The following is a 24,922-nucleotide window of genomic DNA, read 5'->3' as shown; positions in this document are numbered from 1 at the left end:
GTGTCACTCTATTCTCCCCACAGCACCTGCCTCTTTTTGGCCTCCCCATTCCTGCCCTCTGCTGTCTGGGGCAGTTTGCAAGGCACCTGACGCCCCGTGGTGCTGCAATGGGCCCACAGCCCCCTGCGCCAACAGGCTGTGAAGTGTCCACCCCCCTTCCGTCCCCCAGCCCCGTGCTTGGGCTGCAAACTCCGCAAGGCAGCATGAGACCCTTGGGGGTTTGTCTACACCTCACACTAAACCCGGGCTCTGACTCAGGTTCTGTCCACACACAAGTCAGCCCACGAGGAGTCATCGAGCGCTCGGACCCTGGCCCTAGGACCCTGCTTGGGGGGGGTGAGTCTCAGAGCAAGCCCGGTTGTTACGCAGTGTGGATGCAGGTCAAGCCGCAGACCCAAGCCAGGCTGCGGAGCGCAGTGCGGACGTGTCAGCGTGACTGTGAGACCCAGGGCCAGCAACTGGAAACCCAGGTTTACAATGCGGTGTGGACGCACCCTTAGGGTCTGGGTGTGTCAGTGGGGGGTATTGTCCGGGGGGACGACAACAACAACCCAAATGCTGCCTCTAATACTCAATCCTGGGTATGAGATTCTTTGGATTCTGAAAAGGTGGGATAGATAGATAGATAGATAGATAGATAGATAGATAGATAGATAGATAGAGGGGGTGGATGGGGATAGATAGATAGATAGATAGATAGATAGATAGATAGATAGATGGGTGGATGGGAATAGATAGATAGATAGATAGATAGATAGATAGATAGATGGGGTGGATGGGGATAGATAGATAGATAGATAGATAGATAGATAGATAGATAGATAGATAGATAGATAGATAGATAGATAGATAGATGGGGTGGATGGGGATAGATAGATAGAGGGGGTGGATGGGGATAGATAGATAGATAGATAGATAGATAGATAGATAGATAGATAGATAGATAGATAGATAGATAGATAGATAGATAGATAGATAGATGGGGTATGTAGGGCTCCATGTCTAGTTGGCAGCCAGTTTCAAGCGGAGTGCCCCAAGAGTCGGTCCTGGGGCTGGTTTTGTTCAATATCTTCATTAGTGATCTGGAGGATGGTGTGGACTGCACTCTCAGCAAGTTTGCAGATGACACTAAACTGGGAGGAGTGGCAGATACGCTGGAGGGTAGGGATAGGATACAGAGGAAACTAGAAATTAGAGGATTGGGCCAAAAGAAATCTGATGAGGTTCAACAAGGACAAGTGCAGAGTCCTGCACTGAGGACGGAAGAATCCCATGCACTGCTACAGACGAGGGACCGAATGGCTAGGCAGCAGTTCTGCAGAAAAGTACCAAGGGGTTACAGTGGACAAGAAACTGGATATGAATCAGCAGTGTCATTTTGTTGCCAAGAAGGCTAATGGCATTTTGGGCTGTATTAGTAGGAGCATTGCCAGCAGATCGAGGGACGTGATCATTCCCCTCTATTTGGCATTGGTGAGGCCACACTAACCTAATTGCCTTCTATGAGGAGATAACTGCGTCTGTGGATGAGGGGAAAGCAGTGGATGTGTTATTCCTTGACTTTAGCAAAGCTTTTGATACAGTCTCCCACAGTATTCTTGCCAGCAAGTTAAAGAAGTGTGGGCTGGATGCAGGACCGGCTCCAGGGTTTTTGCCGCCCCAAGTGGCGGGGGGGTGGGGGAAGCCGCGATCGTGATCGGTGGCACTCCAGCGGCAGCTCCACCGCGCCGCTTTCTTCTTTGGCGGGAATTCGGCGGCAGGTGCTTCTCTCCGAGAGGGACCCACTGCTGAATTGCCACCAAACAGCCCGACGTGCTGCCCCTTTCCCTTGGCCGCCCCAAGCACCTGCTTGCTGGGCTGGTGTCTGGAGCCGGCCCTGGCTGGATGAATGGACTATAAGGTGGATAGAAAGCTGGCTAGATTGTCGGGCTCAACGGGTAGTGATCAATGGCTCCATGTCTAGTTGGCAGCCGGTTTCAAGCGGAGTGCCCCAAGGGTCGGTCCTGGGGCTGGTTTTGTTCAATATCTTAATTAATGATCTGAAGGATGGCATGGACTGCACTCTCAGCAAGTTTGCAGATGACACTAAACTGGGAGGAGTGGTAGACACGCTGGAGGGTAGGGATAGGATACAGAGAGACCTAGACAAATTAGAGGATTGGGCCAAAAGAAACCTGATGAGGTTCAACAAGGACAAGTGCAGAGTCGTGCACTTAGGACGGAAGAATCCCATGCACTGCTACAGACTAGGGACCGAATGGCTAGGTAGCAGCTCTGCAGAAAAGGACCTAGGGGTCACAGTGGACGAGAAGCTGGATATGAGTCAGCAGTGTGCCCTTGTTGCCAAGAAGGCTAATGGCATTTTGGGCTGTGTAAACAGGGGCATTGCCAGCAGATAGAGGGACTTGATCATTCCCCTCTATTTGGCACTGGTGAGGCCTCATCTTGAGAACTGTGTCTAGTTTTGGGCCCCACACTACAAGAAGGAAGTGGAAAAATTGGAAAGAGTCCAGCGGAGGGCAACAAAAATGATTAGGGGGATGGAGCACATGACTTACGAGGAGAGGCTGAGGGAACTGGGCTTGTTTAGTCTGCAGAAGAGAAGACTGAGGGGGGATTTGATAGCTGCTTTCAACTACCTGAAGGGGGGTTCCAAAGAGGATGGAGCTCGGCTGTTCTCATTCGTGGCAGATGACGGAACAAGGAGCAATGGTCTCAAGTTGCAGTGGGGGAAGTCCAGGTTGCATATTAGGAAAAACTATTTCACTAGGAGGGTGGTGAAGCACTGGAATGGGTTACCTAGAGACGTGGTGGAATCTCCTTCCTTGGAGGTTTTTAAGGCCCGGCTTGACAAAGCCCTGGCTGGGATGATTTAGTGGGGGATTGGTCCTGCTTTGGGGGTTGGACTAGAACCTCCTGAGGTCTCTTCCAACCCTGATCTTCTATGATTCTATGATAAATAGTCCCCTCTAATGTCCAGCAAAGAGACTATAGAGAACAACCCTCCACGTCCCTAGAACGTCCTTTCGCCATAGAGACTCCCAGCCCAGCGCTACGCTAGAGCGCCGCCTGCCCGGGCTAAAGATGTCGGCTGTGGGCGGAGGGGACGACGTGTGCCAGGCGCGGTCGCTCTAGGCGGGAAGGGTCCCGGTGTCTATGGTGCTGGCGGACCGAGGCGCTCGGCGGCCGGATCGTGCCTGGCCCCGGGGGGCGGCCGGAGCCATGAGCGTGGACAAGGCGGAGCTGTGCGGCTCCCTGCTCACCTGGGTGAGGGGGGGCTGCCCCTGGGCGGGTGTTGGCCCCAGGCTGGGGGGGGCCCTGGGCGAGGGGGGGGAGGAGGAGGGTGTTGCCCCCCAGGCTGTGGGGGCCCCTGGGCGGGGGGGAGGAGGGTGTTGGCCCCAGGCTGGGGGGGGCCCTGGGCGGGGGGGGGGGAGGAGGAGGGTGTTGGCCCCAGGCTGGGGGGGGCCCTGGGCGGGGGGGGGGGAGGAGGAGGAGGAGGGTGTTGGCCCCAGTCTGGGGGGGCCCCTGGGCGGGGGGGGGGAGGAGGAGGGTGTTGCCCCCCAGGCTGTGGGGGCCCCTGGGTGGGGGGGAGGAGGGTGTTGGCCCCAGGCTGGGGGGGGCCCTGGGCGGGGGGGGGGGGAGGAGGAGGGTGTTGGCCCCAGGCTGGGGGGGGCCCTGGGCGGGGGGAGAGGAGGGTGTTGCCCCCCGGCTGTGGGAGGGGGGGTGAGGCGACTGGGCTGTGGGGGGGTAGGAGCTGGGAATGGGGGGCTGCCCCTGGTTATGGCTGTGTCCTTTCCATGAGTTGGGGGGGGACTAACCCTGGGCAGTTCCACCCCCCCATTCCCTCCTTTTCCCCTGCCCTGGGTGCTGTGGGTCTGTACTGGCTGGGTCTCCTCCAGCTCTCTGCTATGGGCAATGCCCCCCAAGCAGGCCCCTCTTGTGCACAGGTTATACTCCTGCCCCCCCCCCCCATCCACCCTGCCCCTCTGAGTGTCACAGCCAAGTTCCAGTCCTGTGGGGTGCCCCCCCCCCCCCGTGTAGGGTGAGGGGGGAGTCTGTATGCTCAACCCCCCCCCCAATCCCTCCAGACCCACACATCCCATTCCTCCCTTCAAGCCCTACTGTACCATGCCCACAACCTGAGCGGTTGTGTTACATCAGGCCCTGTTACAGTGCTCCAGACCCATCAGTTTCCCCCCATGTCCTCTCTGCCCCTCTCCCCCCAGCACCCTGGGGCACTGCCTGCTGATGTTCACAGCCTCCTGTGCACCTCGCTGGAGCAGGAGATGCGAAGGGAGCGCTGACCCAAGCAGGGACTGCCCCCCACCGTGTGACTCCGTCTCGCCCCCAGGACGACGGGGCGTTTTCTGGAGCGCAGGGCAGCGACTGGCTCGTCTGGGGATTGCTACCCGGGGAGCGCAGCGGGCTAGGAAGCTCTGTTGGGGCAGATCCGGGAGGGGAGGGGTTATGGGGTGGGGTGGGGTGAACAGGCCGAGAGGTCTGGCTGAAAACAGCCCAAGGCCCCAACAACTGATCCCTCTCGTCCCATCCCGCAGCGGGCGGAACGGGGAACTCAGCACAGGTCTGCAGGAAGCCACGGACTCTGGCGCTGTGAGCTTCCCTCCTGCAGCGGTGCCCTGGCTAATACTTCTGGTGGCACGACAAGCAGGGTCACTTGTACCAGAGAGAAATGGGGGTGGGGGACAAGGCGGCCCAGCCTGACCATGATTACGCCGTTCCCGTGTCTCTGCCCAGCCCTGCCAGGGAGGATCATGGAGCTGGGAGATCAAAGCTGCCCCCGTCAAGTCCTGTGTTTTGGGAAAACCCGGCCAGACCTGCTGGGGCGCTGGGAGATCCGGCCACGGGGACTCTGCCGCCTGGGGCTTGTGTGTTCTGTGCTTCTCCCCCACCTTGGAGTCACGGATCCAGGGGTCAGGGCAGTACTTTTAAACGGTCCCTTGGCGCACCCCTGTCAGTGGGCCAGGCCCCCAAGGGGTCCCACGCTTCCTTCAGGGCGTGCCACGGGGCCTGGGCTGCAGCGCTCCTGCTTCGCCCCCTTGTCTGCCTCCTGCAGACCTGTGCCGGGTTCACACGCTCCACCTGCCAGTTCGGCCGTCTTACGGGGTCCTCCTCTGAGCTGGGGCGGCTCCAGCCAGACCCTTCCCAACCCCCTGGTACCGTCCCGGGCAGTTACACAGCACCAGTGCCTCCAGCTCTGCCCTGGGAGCAGGCTTTTAACGCCCCTCCCCAGTAGCACTCCCCGGGCGAGCCAGTCACTGCCCTGCACCTCAGTCATAAACCACTGCAGAAACGTCCTGTCGATGGTTAGCTCCTCGGCGCGGGGCGGGGTCTGCTCCTGGCGGTGTGCTAGGAGCTGTACGCATCACGATCTGATCTCGGCCGCCGTAATAACCCCGTTAACTAATGACCGCACCGCAGTAGCAGGGCAGTTAATATGCCTGGGGCTGGGGGGAGTCTGGCAGTAGTGCTGGGTTGGGGAATGGGGTATGGCTCAGGGGGTGGGGGGTATGGGGCCTGTGCCCTCTAGGCTCTGATCCGGCCCCAGGGCAAGGGGGCTGGGTGGCTCAGGGGGTCCGGAATGGGACACGGGGCCGTCCCCCTCCTGGGCATTGATTCTGAACTGTTGGGGGTGGGGAGACGACAGAAAATCACTCCAGCCGATGACCGCTCAGTGGCCCCTCTATGAAACGAGTTGCTCCGGGTGAGACAGGAACGCACGCTGAGAACCCCCCAGCGTGGCTGAAGTTCATGGGGGTGGGAGCTGCATAGGGCCACCGTTGTGAGGCCGTGGGGGCACCAGAGACATATAACTGCCCCTGGGCTGGAGGAGGAGGCATGGGGGGGGGGTCCTCTGGGGACGGGCTGGGGTGTGGGGGCAGGGGCGAGGGGGAGCCTGCAAAGGACTGTTAGATTATCTAGTCTGGCCCCCTGGAGATCACAGGAGCCCTGATGCTGCCTGGTTAAGTCTGTAGCCAGCCAGCCGGGGAGGGGCTGTTGCTGCTTGGGGCGAAGGGGGTGTTTTCTACCCCTTTCCGAAGTGGCAGGGAATGAAGGGGCCCTGCCCCCGTTTGCCCTGTGGCTTTGTAGCCCGATCTGCCCCTTGGGCCCCTGCTTGGCAGTGGGGCTGGCTGGGAGCTCCTGCCACGGGGTGAGGGGGGGCCGGACACTGGAAGTTAGATCCCTCCAGCACCACCCCAAAGCGGGAGGGGGGGTTTCAGGGAAGCATCTGGAACAGGTGGCTAGAAACTGAAGCCGGGTCCCAGGCCGGAGTGGGGTCTCTCTAGGGGGCTGGGGGTAGGTTTAAGTGGGAACCTGCCACATGCAGAGGGAGGCAGGCGCTCGCTGGATTGAGCGTCCTGTCGCCGCCCGGATGGGAAATCCTACTCGGGTGCTGCGGGAGCGGCTGGTTCCTTCTTGGTTTGGGGTGCCGGATTTCTGGGGGGCAGGGGGTGGATGGAGGGGAGGATTACAGCGCCTGGATTAGTGTGGGAGGGTGGCTGGTCCCATCCCTCGGCCCAGCGTGATCTGGGGGAGGCTGTAACTCTGGGATCCTCCTTGCCTGTCTTGTGCAGTGTGCTGGAGAGGGTGGGTCTGTGCCCCCGCGGCCGGGAAGGCCGGTTCTGGGGGGTAGGAAGTGGGCACGACCGGCCCACGGGGAGGGTGAGCGACTAGGATCTGGATTGTCTCTGGGTGACACCTGAGCTGGGCTATGGGGCCTTTCCCCTCTAGGGGGCACTGGCTCTGAACCTGCCCGAGGGCGGGGGTGCTGGCTGGCTGCCCTGGGGGTGGGGGAGTTCCTTGTGTCTCCCTCCAGCTTCTGCTGGGGTTGGACGTCCCGAACTGTCAGCCCCATAGACTGCCCCTGCTCTGGAGTGTTCCCCGGTGGGAGGGAGGGATGGTGACAAGCTGGCTCTGGCAGTATGAATCCAGAGGTCCCAGGTTCGATCCTCTGTGCCGGCCGCTCGCCTGGCATGCGGGGTTACCCCTGCTGGGTCTCTGGGCGGCTTTTCCTGTCCCCCCCCCCCCCCCCCCCCCGCAAATCTCATTCGCTCCCTGCCTCACTGAGCCGCCTCTGTGTCCCCCTCCCCAGCTGCAGACCTTCGGCGTCCCGTCTCCGTGCCATACCTACCAGGATCTGACCAGCGGGGTCCCCATTGCCCAGGTCCTGCACAGGATGTAAGTACCGGCTTGCACCCCCCAGAGACGGGAGGCGTCTAACGCTAGAGTGGATGGCAGGTCTGACGGGGGGGGTGGGGGGGTGCTTGACTGGGGCTCATCCCTCTCTGACCAGCCCCGGAGGCGACTGGGTTTGGCTCTCTGGTGCTTTGGGCTCCCGGGGGAGGGAGGGGGCGAGGATTTCGGAGCAAGGGGCCTGTCGGAAGGACAGTGGAGCTGATGCCCATGTCCGCCCCCCCTCCTGCCCCTTGTCCTAGCAAGATTCCAGATCCCCGCCCTGGGCGTGGGCGGCCAGCAGGGAAACTGAATCCTGCCCCGAGGTGGCAGCTGCTCCAGTCAGGCCAGGAATTCCTCCCCCCCCCATTCCATGCCCCCCCAATTCCGCCCTGCCCCGCCCCTTCCTCTCTTTCAGAGACTCCTCTTGGTTCAACGAGGCCTGGCTGCTGCGGATCAAAGATGACACCAGCGACAACTGGAGGCTCAAGGTAACCGGCTCCCTTAAAATGGGGAGGGGGGGGGGAGTTTTAAACTATCCCTTCACCCCCCCACACACCCAATTGCGAAGGCCCGAGGGGCTGGGTGTGGGCAGTCCCAGTCTGTTCACATTCCCCCAGGACTGTAGGAACTGGGGGGCAGGAAGTTGCCCTGGGGTGGGGGAGCTGAAGCCCCTCCCCACTCTGCAACTTCCCAGCTGGCTGGTCCCATCCTCTTTGGGGGCTTGGCTGCCCCCCCACCCCGCTTATGAGCCAGCCGTGGTGCCCCCCCCAGGCCGAGCGCCGGTGTGCTCTGGCAGCCGCCGGAGCAGGGTGGTGGGTTCTCAGCACTGCCCCCCGTGAGATCCCAGCCGGGGGATGGGGGCGGGGGGGTCCTGTCTGGTTCCGGCGCGGGCGGCACTAGAACCCTGCAACGCTCTCTTCCAGGTGAGCAACCTGAAAAAGATCCTACAGAGTGTGCTGGAGTACTGCCAAGATGTGAGTGTCCCCCTCTCCGGAGAGGGAAGGTGGGGGGGGCGGCTATTAGGTGTCCTACGGTAGCACCTACAGGGCCCCAGCTGAGATCAGCCCCCTGCCCTGCAGAGCTCGTGGTCTAGAGTCCCACAGGACGGGAGGGGAAACTGAGGCACACAGGGACAGCGACTTGCCCAAGGTCCATGGCAGAGCCGGGACTAGAACCCAGGTGTCCTGATTCCTAGCCCATGCCCTGTGCACTAGGCCACACTGCCCTTTCTGAGGGGGTGGGGGGGAGACGGCCCCATTCCAACGACCCCTGGATGGTGCCCTCACTCTCCCTGGATATTACCCCAATAGGCCTGGCCCGGGGGGGCTCTGGTAGGTCAGCCTGGAAGCCACAGTCCGGTGGGTCTGTGCCCTGACCCCCTTGGGCGCCAGCTCGAGCAGGTAGGGAGGAGGGGCAGGGGGTGTCTCTGGGCCCCCCCCCGCCTCTCCAGACCCCTCCATCTCTCCCCCAGGTCTTGGGTCACCAGATCTCAGAGCGCCACCTGCCCGACGTCAACCTGATCGGGGAGTTCTCGGACACCTCGGAGCTGGGGAAACTGCTGCAGCTGGTGCTGGGGTGTGCCATCAGCTGTGAGAAGAAGCAAGGTGTGAGACTGGGGGGCGGGGGGGGCTTGGCTCGGCTCGGGGCGGGGGAGAGGCAGGTGGTTACTCCCTGCCCGGGGGGGGGTGTCTCTCCATGTGCTCTGTTGCATGTGATTTTTGGAAGGTGGCATTCTGGGGTCCCCAAAAAGCGTGGCTAGTGCAGGGGAGGGGATCGAATCCCAGCTCCTCCCCCCCCCCCCCCCAAAAAAAAATCCTTCCGCCCCACAGCACAGGGATCCCTCTGTGGAATTACCCTGGGGGCTCCTGCTCTTGCCCTCAGCCCCACGGCGCCTGGCACAGAGGGCTCTGATGTGGGCGTCTGTGCCGTGTGGGTTGGGTGCCCATGCTGCGTGGGTGGGGGGCTGGCATCCGCACCCCCGAGACGGGGGTTGGCCCCCGGGCTGTCGGGGGGAGGGGGGTTCATGCTGAAGGGGGGGCAGGTGGAAGAGGGGCAGAGACTCAGCGGCTGCCCTCCCTCCGTCCCAGAGCACGTCCAGCAGATCATGACCTTGGAAGAGTCCATCCAGCACGTGGTTATGGCGGCCATTCAGGAGGTGAGCTGGGGCCGGCTGGGTGGGGGTGGGGGGGCACAATGGGCTCTCTCACCCCCCCAGTGCAAACCAGCACCGTGGAGCCGCCGCCTGGCTCTGTGCTGGCCCATGGGTCAGCCGCCTCCTGAACATCCGTAACCTTTTCTCTCCTGCAGCTGATGACCAAGGACCCACTGGACACGTTGGCCTCCGAGACGTACGGCAACTTCGATAGCCAGGTACCGTGCCTCAGTTTCCCCACCTGTAAAAGAAGGGAGAATTCTGGGGCTGTGGCCATGACTTGCCAGGAGGGGGTGTGTGGAGCGTCTCTGGCTGCCGGGCTCCTGATCCCCCGCAGGGTGGGAAAGGTGCCGGGCTGGGATCTGTCTGTGTGATTCCCCTTCTCTGACGTGGCCCCTCTGTCCTGCAGTCCCGGAAGTACTATTTCCTCAGCGAGGACCTGGAGGAACCGGATGACATGCGGCAGCGTTGCCAGGAACTGGAGCAGCAGGTGGGCTCCTCGCCGGCCTGGCTCTGGGCTGGGGGGTGACTAGCCGGCTTCCAAAGGACCCCAGGCAACGCAGCTGTGTCTCGGCCCGGCCCACAGCTGCTCTCTTGGCTCCAGAGCCTTGAGACTCCAGCTCAAGCCGTAGGGGCTCCGGGCGTCCCCGGTTCCATCCCTGCTGCAGCAGCTGTCGTGTGGGTCCGAGGAACCCGCCCACCCCCCGATGGTCCCGTCTGCGCTCTCTGGGTGTCTCCTCCCCGGCTGGCTTGTGGTTGCAGTGTGTCTGCTCCGGGGCTGCGTGGTGTGTGGGCCTCTGCATCTTCCACCCCCCCCCAGTGGTGTAGCTCTGCTGCTGGGTGTGTTTTGGGAGGGGTGGGGCAGGTTATCAGTCTGGCGAGGGATTCAGTCAGGACCCCTGCCTTCTCTGTACGGCTGGGGCCCTGTTGTGTTTTGGTGCTGTACGTGCATTGAGCAGCTGTCCCTGCTCAATCTACGTAGCCGAGCAAAGGGTGGGGGGAACGGAAGGACTGTTCCCCCTGCTTCGGAGGGGGGAAACTGAGGTAGAGATGAAGTGACTCCAATAGGGAGGCGGGTAGCAGAGCCAGGAATCGAACCCAGGCCTTCTGGGGGGGTGCCCTCAGCACAGATTGCCCGGCTGGGTCCTGTTGTTTGGCTCTGCCACTGAGCGGCCGTGCAACCTTGGCCATCTCCCTGCCCCTCGGGGGTCCAACATGGCTATCCCAGAGCCAGGTGAGGCATAGCAAGTGGCCGGAGAAACCCGGTATTAGCAGCAATACGGCAATCAGGCTCCTGTTTACCTCCACCCCCTAATGTGAGAACGGATCCGCAGTGATATGAAGGCAGCAAACTGAACGGGGGGTGGAGAAGGAAACCCAGCTCTGTGCTGTGAATGCCTCCTGCAGCGAGGAGTTCCCCAGGTAGCTGAGCTTCTGTAGCCATCCTAGCGATTCCTCAGCTGTGTGCGCGCACGGAGGGGGCGGGAAGAGTCGGGCTCCTGGGTGGCTCTAAAGCCCCTGACACTGACCAGGTGGAGATGCGACACCAGGCTAGATGGGGGAATCCTCGCTCCCCGGTTGCAGGGGGTCAGGGATGTTCATGTAGCAAGAGCCCCCCCCACCCCACCTTGCGGTGCGAAGCACAGTGGTCCCCCAACCGCCCGCTCTCCATAAACCGCCCCCTTTGCTCCCGTAAGGTGCTAACGTATCCCCGGAGACGCGGTTCCCCTGCGGGAAGGTGAGTTCGCCGTTCGCCCCCACCCCCCGCTCTCTCCCCCTGCGATAACAGAGCTACTGACAAAGCTGTGCCGCCCGTCGCGTTCGTTTCCTCTGCATGAGCATGTGTGTCACGGAACTGAGAAATGCTTAACACGGCCCTGGCACGGCTCACTTACCTACTCACGTTCTCACAGAGCTCCTGATCGGATCTCTGTTCTCCAGACTGTCTGCCCCTCTCCGCAAAGCCTGGGGGACTCCCTGGGGGGTCGACGTCTCTACAAGTGTATTGCTGAATTATGGGGGTTCCAAGGAAGGGGACTAGAAGTATCTGAGGCCTGGGAAAACTCTCTGTGGAAAGAGCGGGCTGCCCCTCAGTGATGAGCTGCAGTAAGAGGGGGGCCGTGATAAATCGAATCTAAAACAACTGGGGTAGAGTAGTGAGGTGGAGAGCGTCTGCTCTCCCTTCTCCAGCAGCACCAGAGTGATGGGATGCTCTGGTTTGAATTGATGGCTTTCCAGTTTCGCAGATCAACAGAAAGGTGCTCTTTCCCAGTCGTCGGCCTGTGGAACTCACTGCCACATGACGGCGTTGAGGCCACGAGCTATTCAGAAGAGGGGACTGGATGCTTGCGTGTCTAACAAGGGTAGCCAGAGTTAGACCGGCTAGTGCCACTGCTCCCTAGCTGTAGAGGACATCCAGTATCTGGGTTCACCTACTCAAGGCGTGTACCAGGCAGCCTGCCATGTCCTCTGCCCTGGGCTTGATCCCCTGGTGAGCGGTGACCCTGCCCTGAAAGGGTGGGAGTGCCTTGATTTTGTATCCCCATCCATTCTTTTCACAAAGGGGTACAGCCCACCCCGACGCCTAGAGTCAAAGACCTAACTCAGATGCCAGGCTTAGGGGAGCTCTGACCCCCTTGGGGGGAGCCGGTAACGGGGAACCTTATCCCCCCCCCCCAGAGTCTACTCCTGTGGGTGGGAGGCTGTGGTGTAAGTGTGGCCATAGGCAGCCTGAATCCAGGATACCAGGAAGCGGGGGGGCACGCAGCCGAGTCCTGAGCCATCCCCCCGCGCTGGCAGGTACGACGCTCCTGGGTGCATCGGAGTGGGTCCGAGGGCCCCACTGTGGAGTGGAAGCTGCCCGGAGTTCACCAATTCTGCATTGCAAAGGCCCAGTCTGAGCACAGGGCTGGGAGCCAGGACTCCTGGGTTCCCTCCCCAGCTCTGACTGGTCTGGGAGGAGCCCTGTGTGTAGCCCCACTCGCGCTAGTGCACCGAGCATGGGGTGGGCGGAAGCAGCTGTCTCCGGGACACACCGAATCCAAAGGTCAGTGTGCTGAGGGGGGCCGAGGGGTATCGCCTGGTCCCCACCGCCCGGGGGTTCTGACGCCCTCTCCCGGCCCGCAGATCTCCGTGCTGGTGGAAGAGAAGAACAGCCTGACCCTGGAGAACAAGACCCTGAAGGAGCAGAAGAACCGGCTGGAGTCAGATACGGGCAGCAAGAGGCTGCTCCTGTTACAGGCTCAGATCACGCAGCTGCAGGAGGAGACCTTCAGGTGGGGGTGGAGGGGAGTGGGGCCTAGGGGGTTAGAGCTGGGAGCCAGGACTCCTGGGTTCGGTTCCCGGCTCGGGGAGGGGGGAGTGGGGCCGAGGGGTTAGAGCTGGGGAGCCAGGACTCCTGGGTTCGGTTCCCGGCTCGGGGAGGGGGAGTGGGGCCGAGGGGTTAGAGCTGGGGAGCCAGGACTCCTGGGTTCGGTTCCCGGCTCGGGGGAGGGGGAGTGGGGCCGAGGGGTTAGAGCTGGGGAGCCAGGACTCCTGGGTTCGGTTCCCGGCTCGGGGAGGGGGAGTGGGGCCGAGGGGTTAGAGCTGGGGGGCTGGGAGCCAGGACTCCTGAGTTCTGTTCTTGGCTCGGGGTGTGTGTGGGGTGGGGAGTGAGGTCTAGTGGTTAGAGCAGGGGGGCTGGGAGCCAGGACTCCTGAGTTCTGTTCTTGGCTCGGGGTGTGTGTGGGGTGGGGAGTGAGGTCTAGTGGTTAGAGCAGGGGGGCTGGGAGCCAGGACTCCTGAGTTCTGTTCTTGGCTCGGGGTGTGTGTGGGGTGGGGAGTGAGGTCTAGTGGTTAGAGCAGGGGGGCTGGGAGCCAGGACTCCTGAGTTCTGTTCCCAGCTCTGGGAGGGGGAGTGGGGCCTAGGGGTTAGAGCTGGGAGCCAGGACTCCTGGGTTCGGTTCCCGGCTCGGGGGGGGGGGGGGGGAGTGGGGTCTAGTGGTTAGAGCTGGGGAGCCAGGACTCCTGGGTTCGGTTCCCGGCTCAGGGGGGGGGGGGGGGAGTGGGGTCTAGTGGTTAGAGCTGGGGAGCCAGGACTCCTGGGTTCGGTTCCGGCTCGGGGAGGGGGAGTGGGGCCGAGGGGTTAGAGCTGGGGAGCTAGGTTTGGCGTCTCACCTGGGGCTGCCCACCCCGTGCAGGCTGGAGAGCGGGAAGGAGGACTTCCGCACGCGCTGCGAGGAGCTGGAGAGGGAGGTGCAGGAGCTGCAGCATCGGAACGAGGAGCTGAGCAGTCTGGCCGAGGAGGCCCAGGCCCTGAAGGATGAGATGGACGTGCTGAGGTGAGAGCCCTGGTCTGATGGGATTCCCACCCCCACACCTGCCCAGCAGATGGGTAACCAGAGCACCCTAAGATGGGGTGGGGGGTAATCCTCATGCCCCAGGGCAAGGGTCAGGCAGGAAGTCTCCCCCGGCGGGATTCTGACGCAATCGCACTGGTTAAGGGCATGTTGTTCTCTCCTCTTCTCCTACTCCCTGTGTGTGCACAGAGCACTCCACGTTGAGGATAAGAGCCTACTACTGCTAGCTACCGGAGGAACTCCTCTAACTCTGGTGGGAGCAGCTGGGTTTCTGGTGCCAGGGAGTCTTGGTTGGATTCCCCGCTCACCAGATGGGGATAGAGGCACGGCTGGCCCGCTGAGCAAGGCAAGACTGTGCCCTCGGGTTGGGTTTGCTGGCCTTGGGCCCAGCAGCTGTTCAAACCACCCACTCTCTGGGTGTCCCTAAATCTCTGGGACAGGGGACGGAGCCACTGAGAATCGCTCTGCTCTCTTAGTTCCCTCTAAAGCGTCTGGCGCCGACCGTTGTCGGGAGACAGGCTACCGGGCTAGATGGGCCGTTGGTCTGACCCAGCGTGGCCCTTCTCCCTGGAGTGGAGAGCGTGTCGGGGTCCTTCCAGGACTCCTGGCTCTGGGGGAGGGGGGTTGAGGTCCAGTGGGTTACAGTGCGGGGCTGAGCTGGGAGCCAGGGCGCAGCGGATTCTTCCCCTGGCCCACTCCCAATAACCCGGTGATCTGCGGCAGCCACAGAGGGGCTAGAACTTGAATGTACACTGCATGCCGGGCCCCCGGCTAACGGCCAAGCTCCTCCTGCCCCTGGCAGGCACTCCTCGGACAAGGTGGGCAAGCTGGAGGCCGCGGTGGACGCCTACAAGAAGAAGCTGGAGGACCTGGGTGACCTGCGGCGGCAGGTGCGGCTGCTGGAGGAGCGGAACACGGTCTACATGCAGCGCACCTGCGAGCTGGAGGAGGAGCTGCGCAAAGCCAACGCCGTCCGCTCCCAGCTGGAGACCCACAAGAGACAGGTGGGCGGTGCGGCTGGGGCCCCCTGGGCGGAGTGGGGGGGCCTGGCGTCTCCAGCAGAGGTTCTCCCGTCCCCACTTCTCTGCGGGGTGCGAGGGGGTTTCCCTCATCTGCTGGCGTCCCATCCGGGGGGCACCTTGGTCTGCGCCCAGGAGCAGCGGCCGCATCGAACCCCGTCCCTGTCGCCCCACAGGTGCGCGAGCTGCACAGCAAACACTCGGAGGAGGCCTTGAAGGCCGAGAAGTGGCAGTTTGAGTTCAGGAACCTGAAGGAGAAGTTCGAGGCGCTGGTGAAGGAGAAGGAAGTGAGGCAGGATCTAGTGGCTAAAGGGGGAGACTGGGGGCGGGGGGGCTGGAGTTGGAATTCCCGGGTATCCCCAGCTCCGGGAGGGGAGTGGCGTGGCACATAGCGGTTAGAGCCGACCGCCCGGGCAGGGCGAGTCCCAGGTTTGGGAGCAAGGCGAGTCCCAGGTTTGGGAGCGAGGCGATCCTGCTCTCCGCCTGGGTGAAGGGTTCTGCTGACCCCCAGCTGCTCCCCCCGCAGCGCCTGATTGAGGAGCGGCACTCCCTCCGCGAGGCCAACGAGGAGCTGAGATGCGCCCAAGTGCAGCAGACGTGCCTGAGCCAAGCAGGTGGGTGCAGCCATGTTGGAATAGGAACCATCTGGGGCTGTGGGGGGGACTTGGGGGCAGGAGTAGCGGCTGCATCTCCTGCTGCAATTGCCCCTCTCCTGCCTGGCCTGAAGCAGGGAGAGGACAGACTTCAGCGCTGAAACATAACGACGGTTCGCGCCAACACCTTAACGAGATGTCAGTTCGCGCCTCTCGGAGCTGGTTCAGGCTCTCAGCAGACTCAGGCAGCCATCCCTGCACTGGGGCGTCTTCAGGCTTCCCTTGAAGCCATAAGTGCTGGGAAGTTGCCTCTGTTTGGCACGGGGGGGCTCAGACTTTTGGGGATCTGACTCATGCCACCCAGGGTCTGACTTTTCCGAGGTGCTGAGCGCCCACAACCGCGTGATGCTTAAAAAGCTGTAAAACCTCTTGCTCTAACTGCAGCTCAAACCAAACCCGCTGTCCCAGGGACTCGCTGTAATTCAGAGCCCTTACAAACAGGCCCAGAGCTGGAGACGCAGCTACCAGCACCGGGCTGGTCTAGCCTCAGGCAATTCGCTGAGATCAGGAATAAAGCCAAGGACAGTCACGGCCTTGATTAGAAGCTGCGTTTCCACGTGACTCAGCTCCACACCCTAGGCCAGGAATCTGCACCACCAACAAGCCGAGAACCTCCTGGTGGTTGTTTTTTTTTTTTTTTCTTCCTCCTTGACTACAAGCTGCATTGTCAGCCACAATCTCACAGCAGCTTATCAGCTGATGGAAGGCGAGCGGTAACCAGCAGGGCACGTCCACCTCCATTCGCCTTAGCACGGCCTGTTCCCGCTGGGAACGTTCCAACTGCCTTTTCGTCAGCTGGGTGTGAGGGCCTGGAGAATGGAATTCCATCCGGCTCCTTGTTGGAAGTGCCTGTTGTGGGGCTGGTCACCATTTTTTAGTCACTTTTTTTTGTGGAGAAGGGAAGTTTGGGCGGACAGGCACCTGCTTTCCGTGGGAAAATTGTGTATTTCAGTCAAAAGAGGCGGATTGGCTGTGCCACCGCCATGGTGCCTTGTGGGAGTTGAAGTTTGGTTTCCTCAGGTCCTCATATCCTCTATGGGCCGAGCTCCTTGGAACTACATTTCCCATGATGCACCCACCTGCCCTCTTTGTGAGGCGAGATCAAGGTGCATCATGGGAGAGTGGGCCAGCTGTGGAACCTGGCCGAGAGAGAAGAATGAAGACCTGTAGGTATAGTTCTGTTTCCTTATTTTCCTCCATGGGCTGGGCTCCCCAGGCAGCCTACTTCTCCCATGATGCACCACGGTCTCACCTCGTGGGGGACATGCAGTCCCATCAGGGAGCCTAGCCCGAATGGTAGAACAAGACACCTGAACTACAACTCCCGTGAGGCATTGCAGTGGCACTTCTCAATCTGAAATATTTTGGCCAAAACCCCTGAAATCTTTAATCTATTTTAGTTGAAACTCTCCCCCCCTTGTCGTCTTCCCCCCCCCCCCCCCCATTTTCTGACCAACTCTAATTCATTGGTTATTTTTTAACTGATGCAAAATCTGTGGAACTCATTGCCACAAGATATTGAATCCAAGAACTTGGGTAGCGTGGGGAAGAGTGCATGCACCCTTATAGGCTATTACACAGACTGTATCCCATTCCTAAGCGAGCCCCCCCCATGCTACTGCACATAAACTAACTTGGGGGAGGGGGGACAGTAGGAAAGAGACCCTGCCCCACATAAGCAAGATATTCATAGCTCTCCGCTGGGGGAGTTCCTTTCCTCTCTCTTTCCTCCCTGGCCGCTGTTGCAGATAATGGCCGGCCATGACCTGGGCTCAACTTTCTCCCACTGAACGGGGGGCGTTGTTCCAGCTCCGTCAATGGCGTGAACGCCGTCAGAAATCTCTGCCTATGCCGTGAGCCCAGAGCAGGAGGCTGCCAGTTGTGACCCTAGCCTGGGATCTCCGCGTTCCTAGTCCCGGCCGGGGGCAGAGGAGAACTTCCCCCCACCCCCGTGCTTGGGGCTAGTAGAGATCTGCCAAGTCAGGGCTGGTCCCTGCTCCTCCATATAACCCCCCCTCCCCATACCCCCTCCTTCCTCTTGCAGATGCCTTGCTGGACAGAGCCTCTTCTCCCATGGACAACCTGGCCGCTGAGATCTTGCCGACTGAACTCAAGTAGGCTCCCGCCCTGCAACTGTCGGGCTAGAGGGGTGTGGTTGTGTTGGCACTTCTAGGCCACCGTACCCTTGGGAGGATGGGGGGGTTCCTGTCAAGCTCTTGGTGTGTTGTGTTTGCAGAATCTCGCTAGTCCCCTTTGGGGGGAGGTCTCTGCTGCTGACCTTCAGGCGCATGAGCTGTTCCCAGCTGTCTGCGCAGCCGGGAGTGAAGGGGTTAAATTCCTCGGGGCAGTGACTTTTTGGGGCTGGAGGGGGGCACGATCCTGGGCACGTAGCTGCACAGCCGGGCTGCCTGGTGCCCCGCAGCAGGGAGGGTAACTCCCAGCGCCCCGGCAGGGGGGCAAGTGTTGGCTCTTAGCATGGCTGCACCTCCCGCCTTAGCGAGGGGTCTCCCAGCCTGCCCCAGGGCCGGCTGTGAAGAGCCACGTGCATCCCCCACCCGGGCCATCTGCCGCCCCCCCCTCCCCCCGCTTGCTGGGGCGTCCCCTAGCTACTGGAGAGGGATGTGAGTAGCCAAAGGGTGGCTTGTAGATGCCCCAATGACAAGCCGCAGCCCCTGGGAGACTACAGGTTCCAGCATGCAATGCTGCAGCTCAAGCCAAGCCGGTGATTGGTTCTTGGGTTGAGACCCAGTGTTGCATGCTGGGACTTGTAGTCCCCCAGGGGCGGCACCTGCACCCCAGGCTGCGGCAGGGGCATTGGCTGGAAGGCTGGCTGGGGGGCCCCTAGGCCGTCTGACCTCCCCCCTCTCCCCAACCCCAGGGAGACCATCGTGCGCCTGCAGCACGAGAACAAGATGCTGTGCGTGCAGGAGTCGACATACCGGGAGCAGCTGGCCGAGCTGCAGGGGCAGCTGGAGGAATCCAACCGCACCAAGAACCGGCTGGAGACCCAGCAGAGGTAACGGGCAAGGGGGAGCTGCTGATCTAGGGAGGCTGAGACCTCCCCTAAACTTCTCACCTGAGGTCCCGGCTGCCCCAGCCAGCTAAAGGGGGTGGGAGCCTCAGCCCATGGAGGGTCCCGGTCATGCCATCCACTGCCCCTGCTCAGCTAGCCCCCCTCCCTTCCTCCCTTTCCAGGTTGCACCAGCAGCAGATCTCGGAGCTGAAGGCCCAGGTGGAGGAGCTCCAGAAGGCCCTGCAGGAGCAGGGCACCAAGGCGGAGGATGTGAGTCTGGCCGAGGACGGGCTGTACATGGCTTTCCCCGACCTCTGCCCCGTCGCCCTGCGGCCCTGAGCCGCCTCCTGGGAGCAGATTCGGGACTGGCAGTGCCAGGCCACGCGCCCTGACGCAGAGCGGCAAGATTCCCTCTCCCGTGACTGATGGGTTTTGTCCCCCTTGATCCATCCCTTTCCCATGCCGAAGCCACAAGAGCCGCTAACGGCTCGTTCTGCTCAGCCTGGGGTATGCGGGCATGGGCCCCTGGGGCTGCACCCCTCCCACGTGGGCGCCCAGCCGAACGTGAGAACTTGGAATAAGGTCTCCTGCGTTTCTTCCACCCTGGCTAGAGGCTGCCGGGTGGCCGAGTGCACCTGCAGTAGTTTTGCCACCCGGTGCATTGGCTTTGGGGGGTGGGGGAAGGGGGTGCCCTTGGGTTTGAGCGGCTGGGCGTGGTCTGCCCCACAGCACTGTTGGGGGAGGGGGGGCTGGAGATCTGTGCATGATGGGGGAGGAGGCAGCTGGAATGGGGTCCAGTCTCCCCTGATTTCTCGTTCTTGGGAAGGGAACCCCCTGTACTCGGGATCCCCTGTGGGGGGGATGGGAGCCCACTCGCTGCTATCCTCCGGCCGCCTCCTCCCCAGGTGCTGCTGCCTCTGTGTGTGAAATCGTCCAAGCGATCTCGTGTGCCCCCCGCACCCCAACTCTGTGCCGTGATCACGCTAACACCTCTCTCTCTCTTCCCCCACCCCTCTCTGTCTCACTGGCTGATTGTCCCCCTACCCCTCCAGGCCATTGTAAGTACCGACCGGCCCCTCGTTCAAATCCACCTTGCTTCTCTGTGCTCCTTTCCTATGGCTTGGGTGAGGGGATGGCGAGTTTGGGGGCCCAACCCACGACACCTGCTCTCCGGGGTGGAAGCCCAGCCCTTCCTGAGAGTGGGGGAACTGGGCGGTTTAGAAGGGGTCTTGAGTTGGGGGACCCCCAAAAATACTGCTAGTTGCTGTCGGAAATCTTGGCTGTTACTCGTAGCCTGTTACTGCTGCTTAATTCGCTTCCTGGCTTATTAACCTCCCTTGGGAGAGATTCGTGTATTGCACCGAGCTGGATATCGAAAGAGAAACTGCGGAACAGCCTCTGCCTCCAGCCCGTTTGGCTACCCAGCGGCGTCCGCCGGGAGCCGTATTATAAGCCCTGGATTTAGACATAGGCTGGGCAGAACTCTCTCCTCCTTTTTTTTTTTTATTAATTTCAATTTTTTTTATCCATTTAACTTTTCCCAGTTGCGGGAAACGAGGCGAGGGGTCGGACCGATTGCGGACGTTGTGATTCGCAAAGCGGAAGCTCGAGAACACAACTTGTCCACAGATCCCCTGTAAATCTCCTCGATCCCGGTCTGACAAGCTCTCAAGCCACGTTTCTCGTGCTTGGCCTGTCAGTACGTTGGGGATTATCTCTGGCGGGATTTCCTCGTTGGGGGCGGGGTGGACGGTGAATTTGACGTTGACCGGCACCAAATCGACTCCTTCCAGGCCTAGCTATAAATGGAGACGCTTGTTCTAAACAGCAGCCCAGAAAATCGCAGCTTGTGTCTTGTCTAGACGGCGCTAAGCCCGTGAGTTGAACGGCCGGGTCCTAGCTCCGTCACAGCCGCCCCCCCGGTTACGTCTGGCTGCCAGCTGCTGCAAACTGGCTTTAAGACGCTCTTTCGACGGTTGGCATCTAAACCCCTGGTTTTTTGCGCTGGCTCAATCAACGTAAAATCGCTTCTGCTCTGTCAGGCCCGGGGTGGGGACAGCGTCGAGTGACTAACTAGAGACAGGAGAGTTTGACGGGGGCTATGCATGGCCCTGGCTTCCCCTGCAGCGTGGAGCGTCAGAGGCTGATCCTAGTCACTCCAGGAGCCCCTCGGGCGTCCGCAGCGCCGGGACACTGGGGTTCAGAGCAGGAAGGGCCAGATTTCCCCCCCCCCAGGTGGCGTCGGCTGTCCCACGTCCTCTGGTGCCAATGGAGCCGCCCCTGCCTCTGGTCTGGGGGAGCTGAGCAGGGGTGGGGGAGGGCCCAGCTGGCCCATCTCCGGCTCAGCCCCCCCAAAGCTCTCCGGAGCAGGGAGGGGCCGTGAACGCTGGGGCCCGGCAGCGTGGCAGCCCCCTTGGAAGTTGCGCGGTCTGGGCTCTTGATCTTCACCCTCCCCTCCTCTTCCTCCCTAGTCTTGCCTGCTGAAGAAGAAGCTGGAAGAGCATCTGTGAGTACCTGGGGGGTGGGGCCTTCAGGGTGTCGGGATTGTGAGCTGTCCACAGGGGGGCGCTGGGGTGGGTGTCCCGGGGGCGGGGATCTAGCAAGGGCAAGGTATCCGGGCTGAGAGGCGGATCTGGGGGGAGATTGGCGCTGGGCACCTGACAGCCCGTGTCTCCTCCCCGCCCCAGGGAGAAGCTGCACCAGGCCCACTCGGAGCTGCAGAAGAAGCGGGAGGACATCGAGGACTTGGAGCCCAAAGTGGACAGCACGAGTATGGGGGCTGGGGGGGAGGGGCGGACGCACGGGGAGGGGGAGGCTCTGGTACAGACTGGGAGGTGGAGAGGGGGAGCTGGTCGGGCTGGCCCCTCGGACGCTCCCCCGCCCACCCCGCGCCCTGTCTGCGGCGTGTCCCTAGTGGGTGAAGCTCCTGGCAGCAGTGCGGGACTGGGAGCCAGGCGCTCCGGGGGGTGGCTCCGTGCCTCTGTTTCCCCACATGGGCGTGGGAGTGGGCCCCCTTCTGATGCCGCCCCCCCCCTTTCCCCAGCCGCCAGGAAGATCAACGAGCTGCAGCAGTGTCTGAAGAAGAAGGACGAGGACATGAGGGCCATGGAGGAGCGCTACAAGCGCTACATGGACAAGGCCTGCACGGTGAGCCCGGGCTGGGGCAGGGCTAGTGGGCTGGGGTGAGGCTAGTGGGCTGGGCTGGGGCAGGGCTAGTGGGCTGGGGAGGGACAAAGCCCCGGGCTGGGGCAGGGCTAGTGGGCTGGGCTGGGGCAGAGCCCCGGGCTGGGGACGGGCTGTGGCAGCTCCATTCCCTGGGTTGCTCCCGAGTGGCCCAAGCCATGGCCGGGCTGCAGGGCTGGGCCCTGTCACCCCACAGCCACTGGGGCCAGGCTCCCTGTACCTCCCCACAAGGGGTGTTGCTCTGGGGGGGCCCCTCTGGGTAGCACTGACACCCACAGCAGGTGTCCTGCCCCGGGGGAGAGGGGTCTCCCCTGGGATGGGGGCAGGGGGATGGCCCCGGTAACACCCCCGACTGTATCCCCTCCATTCCAGGTCATTAAGACATTGCACCCCAAGCAGCCGCCATCTAAGACACCCCCTGAGATCCAGGCCTTAAAGAACCAGCTGCAGGAGAAGGAGGTGAAGATCCATCACCTGGAGGTGAGGCCCTGCCACCAGGGTGGGGGAGTAACTAACCTGGGGCCCCCTGCCCCGGAGCCCTTCTTGGCTGTGCTGGAGGGCGCTGCGCTGTGGGGTTAGTTGCCTTCCTTCCTGGGCCGGGGGAGGACAGAACTGTCTCCGCTGCCCTCACGACCCCTGTAGCTCTGTATCGCGATGATGGCTGGAATCCAGTCTCATGCTTCAGGGCTTCAGCGGTCATCTGCAGGGGTCAGGAAGGAAACCCCCTCCCCTGCCAAGCACATCTGTGTTTGGGGGGAGTGAGGGGTGGGGGGTTGCCTTCCTCTGAAGCATCAGGGTTTGGCCCCAGTTGGAGACTGGTCACCGGTCAGAAGAGGCCAGAAAATCCACTGCCTGGGCTGTGGGGTCACCCTCTCTGCAGCGCGGGGCACCTGTGGGGGTCATCTGGGCGTGTCTAATCCGTTCCCTGGCACTGGTGGCACCTGCCCGTGGCACCCCCCATTCATCCCAGTTGCTGGGCTTGCTGGGCCAGCCAGGAGGCCAGACTGGATGATCTGATCCCAGGTGCGGAGGGTCTGGGTCGTGCCAGCTGCTGGCCCCAGCCCGCTGCCCTGGAAGGACCCTCTGGAGCCTGGGTGGGGCAGCGCGGGGCTCCGTTGGCGAGAGAGGCAGCCAGCAAGTTGGGGGGCGGGGGGGGGTGCACTGCCCGGCCCGCTAGCAGCTGCGCTGAGCCCACCTGGCCGGAGGGAGGGACCCAGTCCCAGGCAGGGGGGTACCTGTGGCCATGGCCACATGCCTTGAACCAGCAGCCTGGGTTGGGGGCTAGAGGTGGAAGCCAAGGGACCCCCCTCCCCCCATTGCAGCTTCCTCCCCTCCCAAGGTCTGACCTTCCCACAGGCCTGGCCCTGAGCCGAAGGCTGTAGGAGGCCCCCATGTGGCCTCTGGGACCCAAACCCGGGGGGAGGAGTGCCCCATATGCCCAGCCTGGGCCCCAGGGGCCAGCCTGGCTCTGCCTCCCCCCCTAACCCGCCCTCATTTCTCTTCCCCCCCCCCCCCCCCCAGACCAACTTGGAGAAAACGAGATCCCAGCGGGAGCAGGAAGAGAAGCTGATCATTAGCGCCTGGTACAACACGGTGAGCGCAGGGGCCGCGCCAGGCTGTGTGTGTGTCGGGGGGGGGGGGCTGGTGCCAGCCTAATCCCACAGCACCTTGGCTGGGCCAGACCCGCTGAGGTGAGCGCTGGCCCCGGGTCGGCCAAACCCTGCTGGTGGGAGCTGAGCTCTGTGCCAGGCAGTGCCCAGGGGCTGTCCCAGTGCCCCCCTCGCTGACCTCCCCCCTCCCGTTGCAGGGCATGGCGCTCCACCAGCAAGCCACGGAGCAGCGATCGGCCGCCTCCAGCAGCGCCCAGTCCTTCCTGGCCCAGCAGCGCCAGGCCACCAACGCCCGCAGGGGGCATCTGGGCCGGACCCAGCCCCTGTTGGCCAAGTACGGAGACAAGCCCCCCCAGCTGCACTGACCGGAGCCACTCCCACTCCTACCCTCCTCCAGGGCTGCGTGGGGTGGGAGGGTCTTGCCCATTGCTGCCCTGTGGCATCCACCCCCTGCGGTGCCATCTGTCTCTTATGGGGGGGGGGCGGAATGCAGGCAGCAAGGGGCTAACCCTGCCTCTGCCCTCCCCCAGAGATGGGCTAGAACGGCCTGCGCTACTCACTCCCTGGGCTGGTCCCTTTCCTTCCCTCCCTCCTCTGAAAGACCCCCCTGAATTTTAACCCCTTCTTGGCCACTCTCCCAAGCGCAGCGCCGCGAGCCCCTCTGCCGAGGCACCTGGCAGTCAGTGGCCGTGGCGGTTGGCGGGGGCGCTGGCTCGTGTTCGGGGCGTACGTGGCGAGACAGCCGAACACGAGGGCATTGAATGCCAGGGGGTCTCTGCCAGCACCACAGCTCCTGCGCTCAGGGCCGGTCCCATCCCCTGTGGGCGTCGGGGGCTGGGCAGGTTCTGCTGCTTGATGTCACCTAGCCAGTGCCCGTGGGTGAGGGGAGATGGCTCACAGCCTCTGGGCTGGGCCTGCCCACTTCATAATTCCCTCCCGGCAACTTCACGCACCATGACTTCCCCGCTTCCTTATCAGTTCCTAGCTGCTGTGGCTTCAGGTGCCACCTGGTCCCAGGCTTCACCTCGGGGATCCGGGATCCCTGTTGCCCGGGTTCTGCTCCGTTCCCTGCCTCCAACAGAACCCGCCAGCCAGGGCCTGGACTGAGACGCTAAAGCTACCGGCAAGGAGCCGCTTCAAACCTCTCCTTCAACACTAAACGCCTCTCCCGGCCGCTGGGAGCCAGACAGGTCCCAGAGTCAGGCACTACAAACCCAACCCCCCCTTGTTCTCCGGCGCGGGGGGGGTTCTGTGTCCGTTCTCAGACGCCGCTCGGCCCAGCCTCGTTTGGTTGTAAAGTGATGTGTCCTTTTACCTCTGCTTGGTGTGGGTTGAAGTGGATTGAGTTTTATTTTTAAATGTTGGGGGGGGGGGGTCCAGATTGCCCTGAGCTCCTCCTGCTCTTATTTCATTTTAGAATGTGATTTTAGCCAAACGCTGCTGGGGTTTTAAGACGCAAACTGTATATTTTGTAAAACTGGGACGGGGGAGGGGTTCTGTGGGTCTTTTATTTTTCTACTCTAGGGCAGCCTGCAATAGGGCCCGGGGGCACCTTGGCTCCCGTCCGGAATCTTTACACTACCAATAAAGATGCTAGAATCGTTCCTGCGGATCCGTCTCCTGAGACTCTGACTCCTAGGGTCTGAGAGCAGGTCTCTATGGGTTATTAGGTGTATTACGGTAGCCGTATGGATTTTTCTGGATGCTGTAACTAGGTGTATTATGGTAGCACCTAGGGGCTGGGAGCTCATCTCCATGGAT

At 62.0% G+C, this 24,922-nt stretch overlaps 1 protein-coding gene across 3 annotated transcripts; it reads left to right on the top strand.

Annotated features, from left to right (window-relative positions):
* Nucleotides 1-3,054: 3,054 nt before the first annotated feature.
* HOOK2 (hook microtubule tethering protein 2) lies at nt 3,055-24,765 on the top strand. Of its 3 annotated transcripts, XM_065576573.1 has the most exons (22): nt 3,058-3,267; nt 7,112-7,197; nt 7,610-7,682; nt 8,118-8,168; nt 8,666-8,798; nt 9,282-9,349; nt 9,502-9,564; nt 9,756-9,836; nt 12,473-12,621; nt 13,525-13,665; nt 14,486-14,687; nt 14,879-14,989; nt 15,229-15,316; nt 17,400-17,469; nt 18,234-18,371; nt 18,551-18,638; nt 20,840-20,874; nt 21,056-21,138; nt 21,412-21,515; nt 21,924-22,031; nt 23,073-23,144; nt 23,359-24,765. In XM_065576573.1, exons 1-22 carry the CDS (start codon nt 3,157-3,159, stop codon nt 23,524-23,526), a joined length of 2,223 nt encoding a protein of 740 aa, XP_065432645.1. In that variant the 5' UTR covers nt 3,058-3,156; the 3' UTR covers nt 23,527-24,765. The 3 variants fall into 3 exon arrangements, with proteins under 3 accessions (XP_065432646.1, XP_065432645.1, XP_065432644.1); XM_065576572.1 differs by lacking the exon at nt 3,058-3,267 and having other exon boundaries at nt 6,541-7,197; XM_065576574.1 differs by lacking the exons at nt 20,840-20,874; nt 21,056-21,138; nt 21,412-21,515; ... (1 more) ...; nt 23,073-23,144; nt 23,359-24,765 and adding an exon at nt 19,421-20,833 and having other exon boundaries at nt 3,055-3,267.
* Nucleotides 24,766-24,922: the final 157 nt, after the last annotated feature.

The sequence above is a fragment of the Chrysemys picta genome, chromosome 22, assembly GCF_011386835.1.
Source record: "Chrysemys picta bellii isolate R12L10 chromosome 22, ASM1138683v2, whole genome shotgun sequence".
Classification (NCBI taxonomy): Eukaryota; Metazoa; Chordata; order Testudines; family Emydidae; genus Chrysemys; species Chrysemys picta.
The sequence above is the reverse complement of the archived record's forward strand: the minus strand, read 5'-3'. Positions and strand labels throughout refer to the sequence as shown.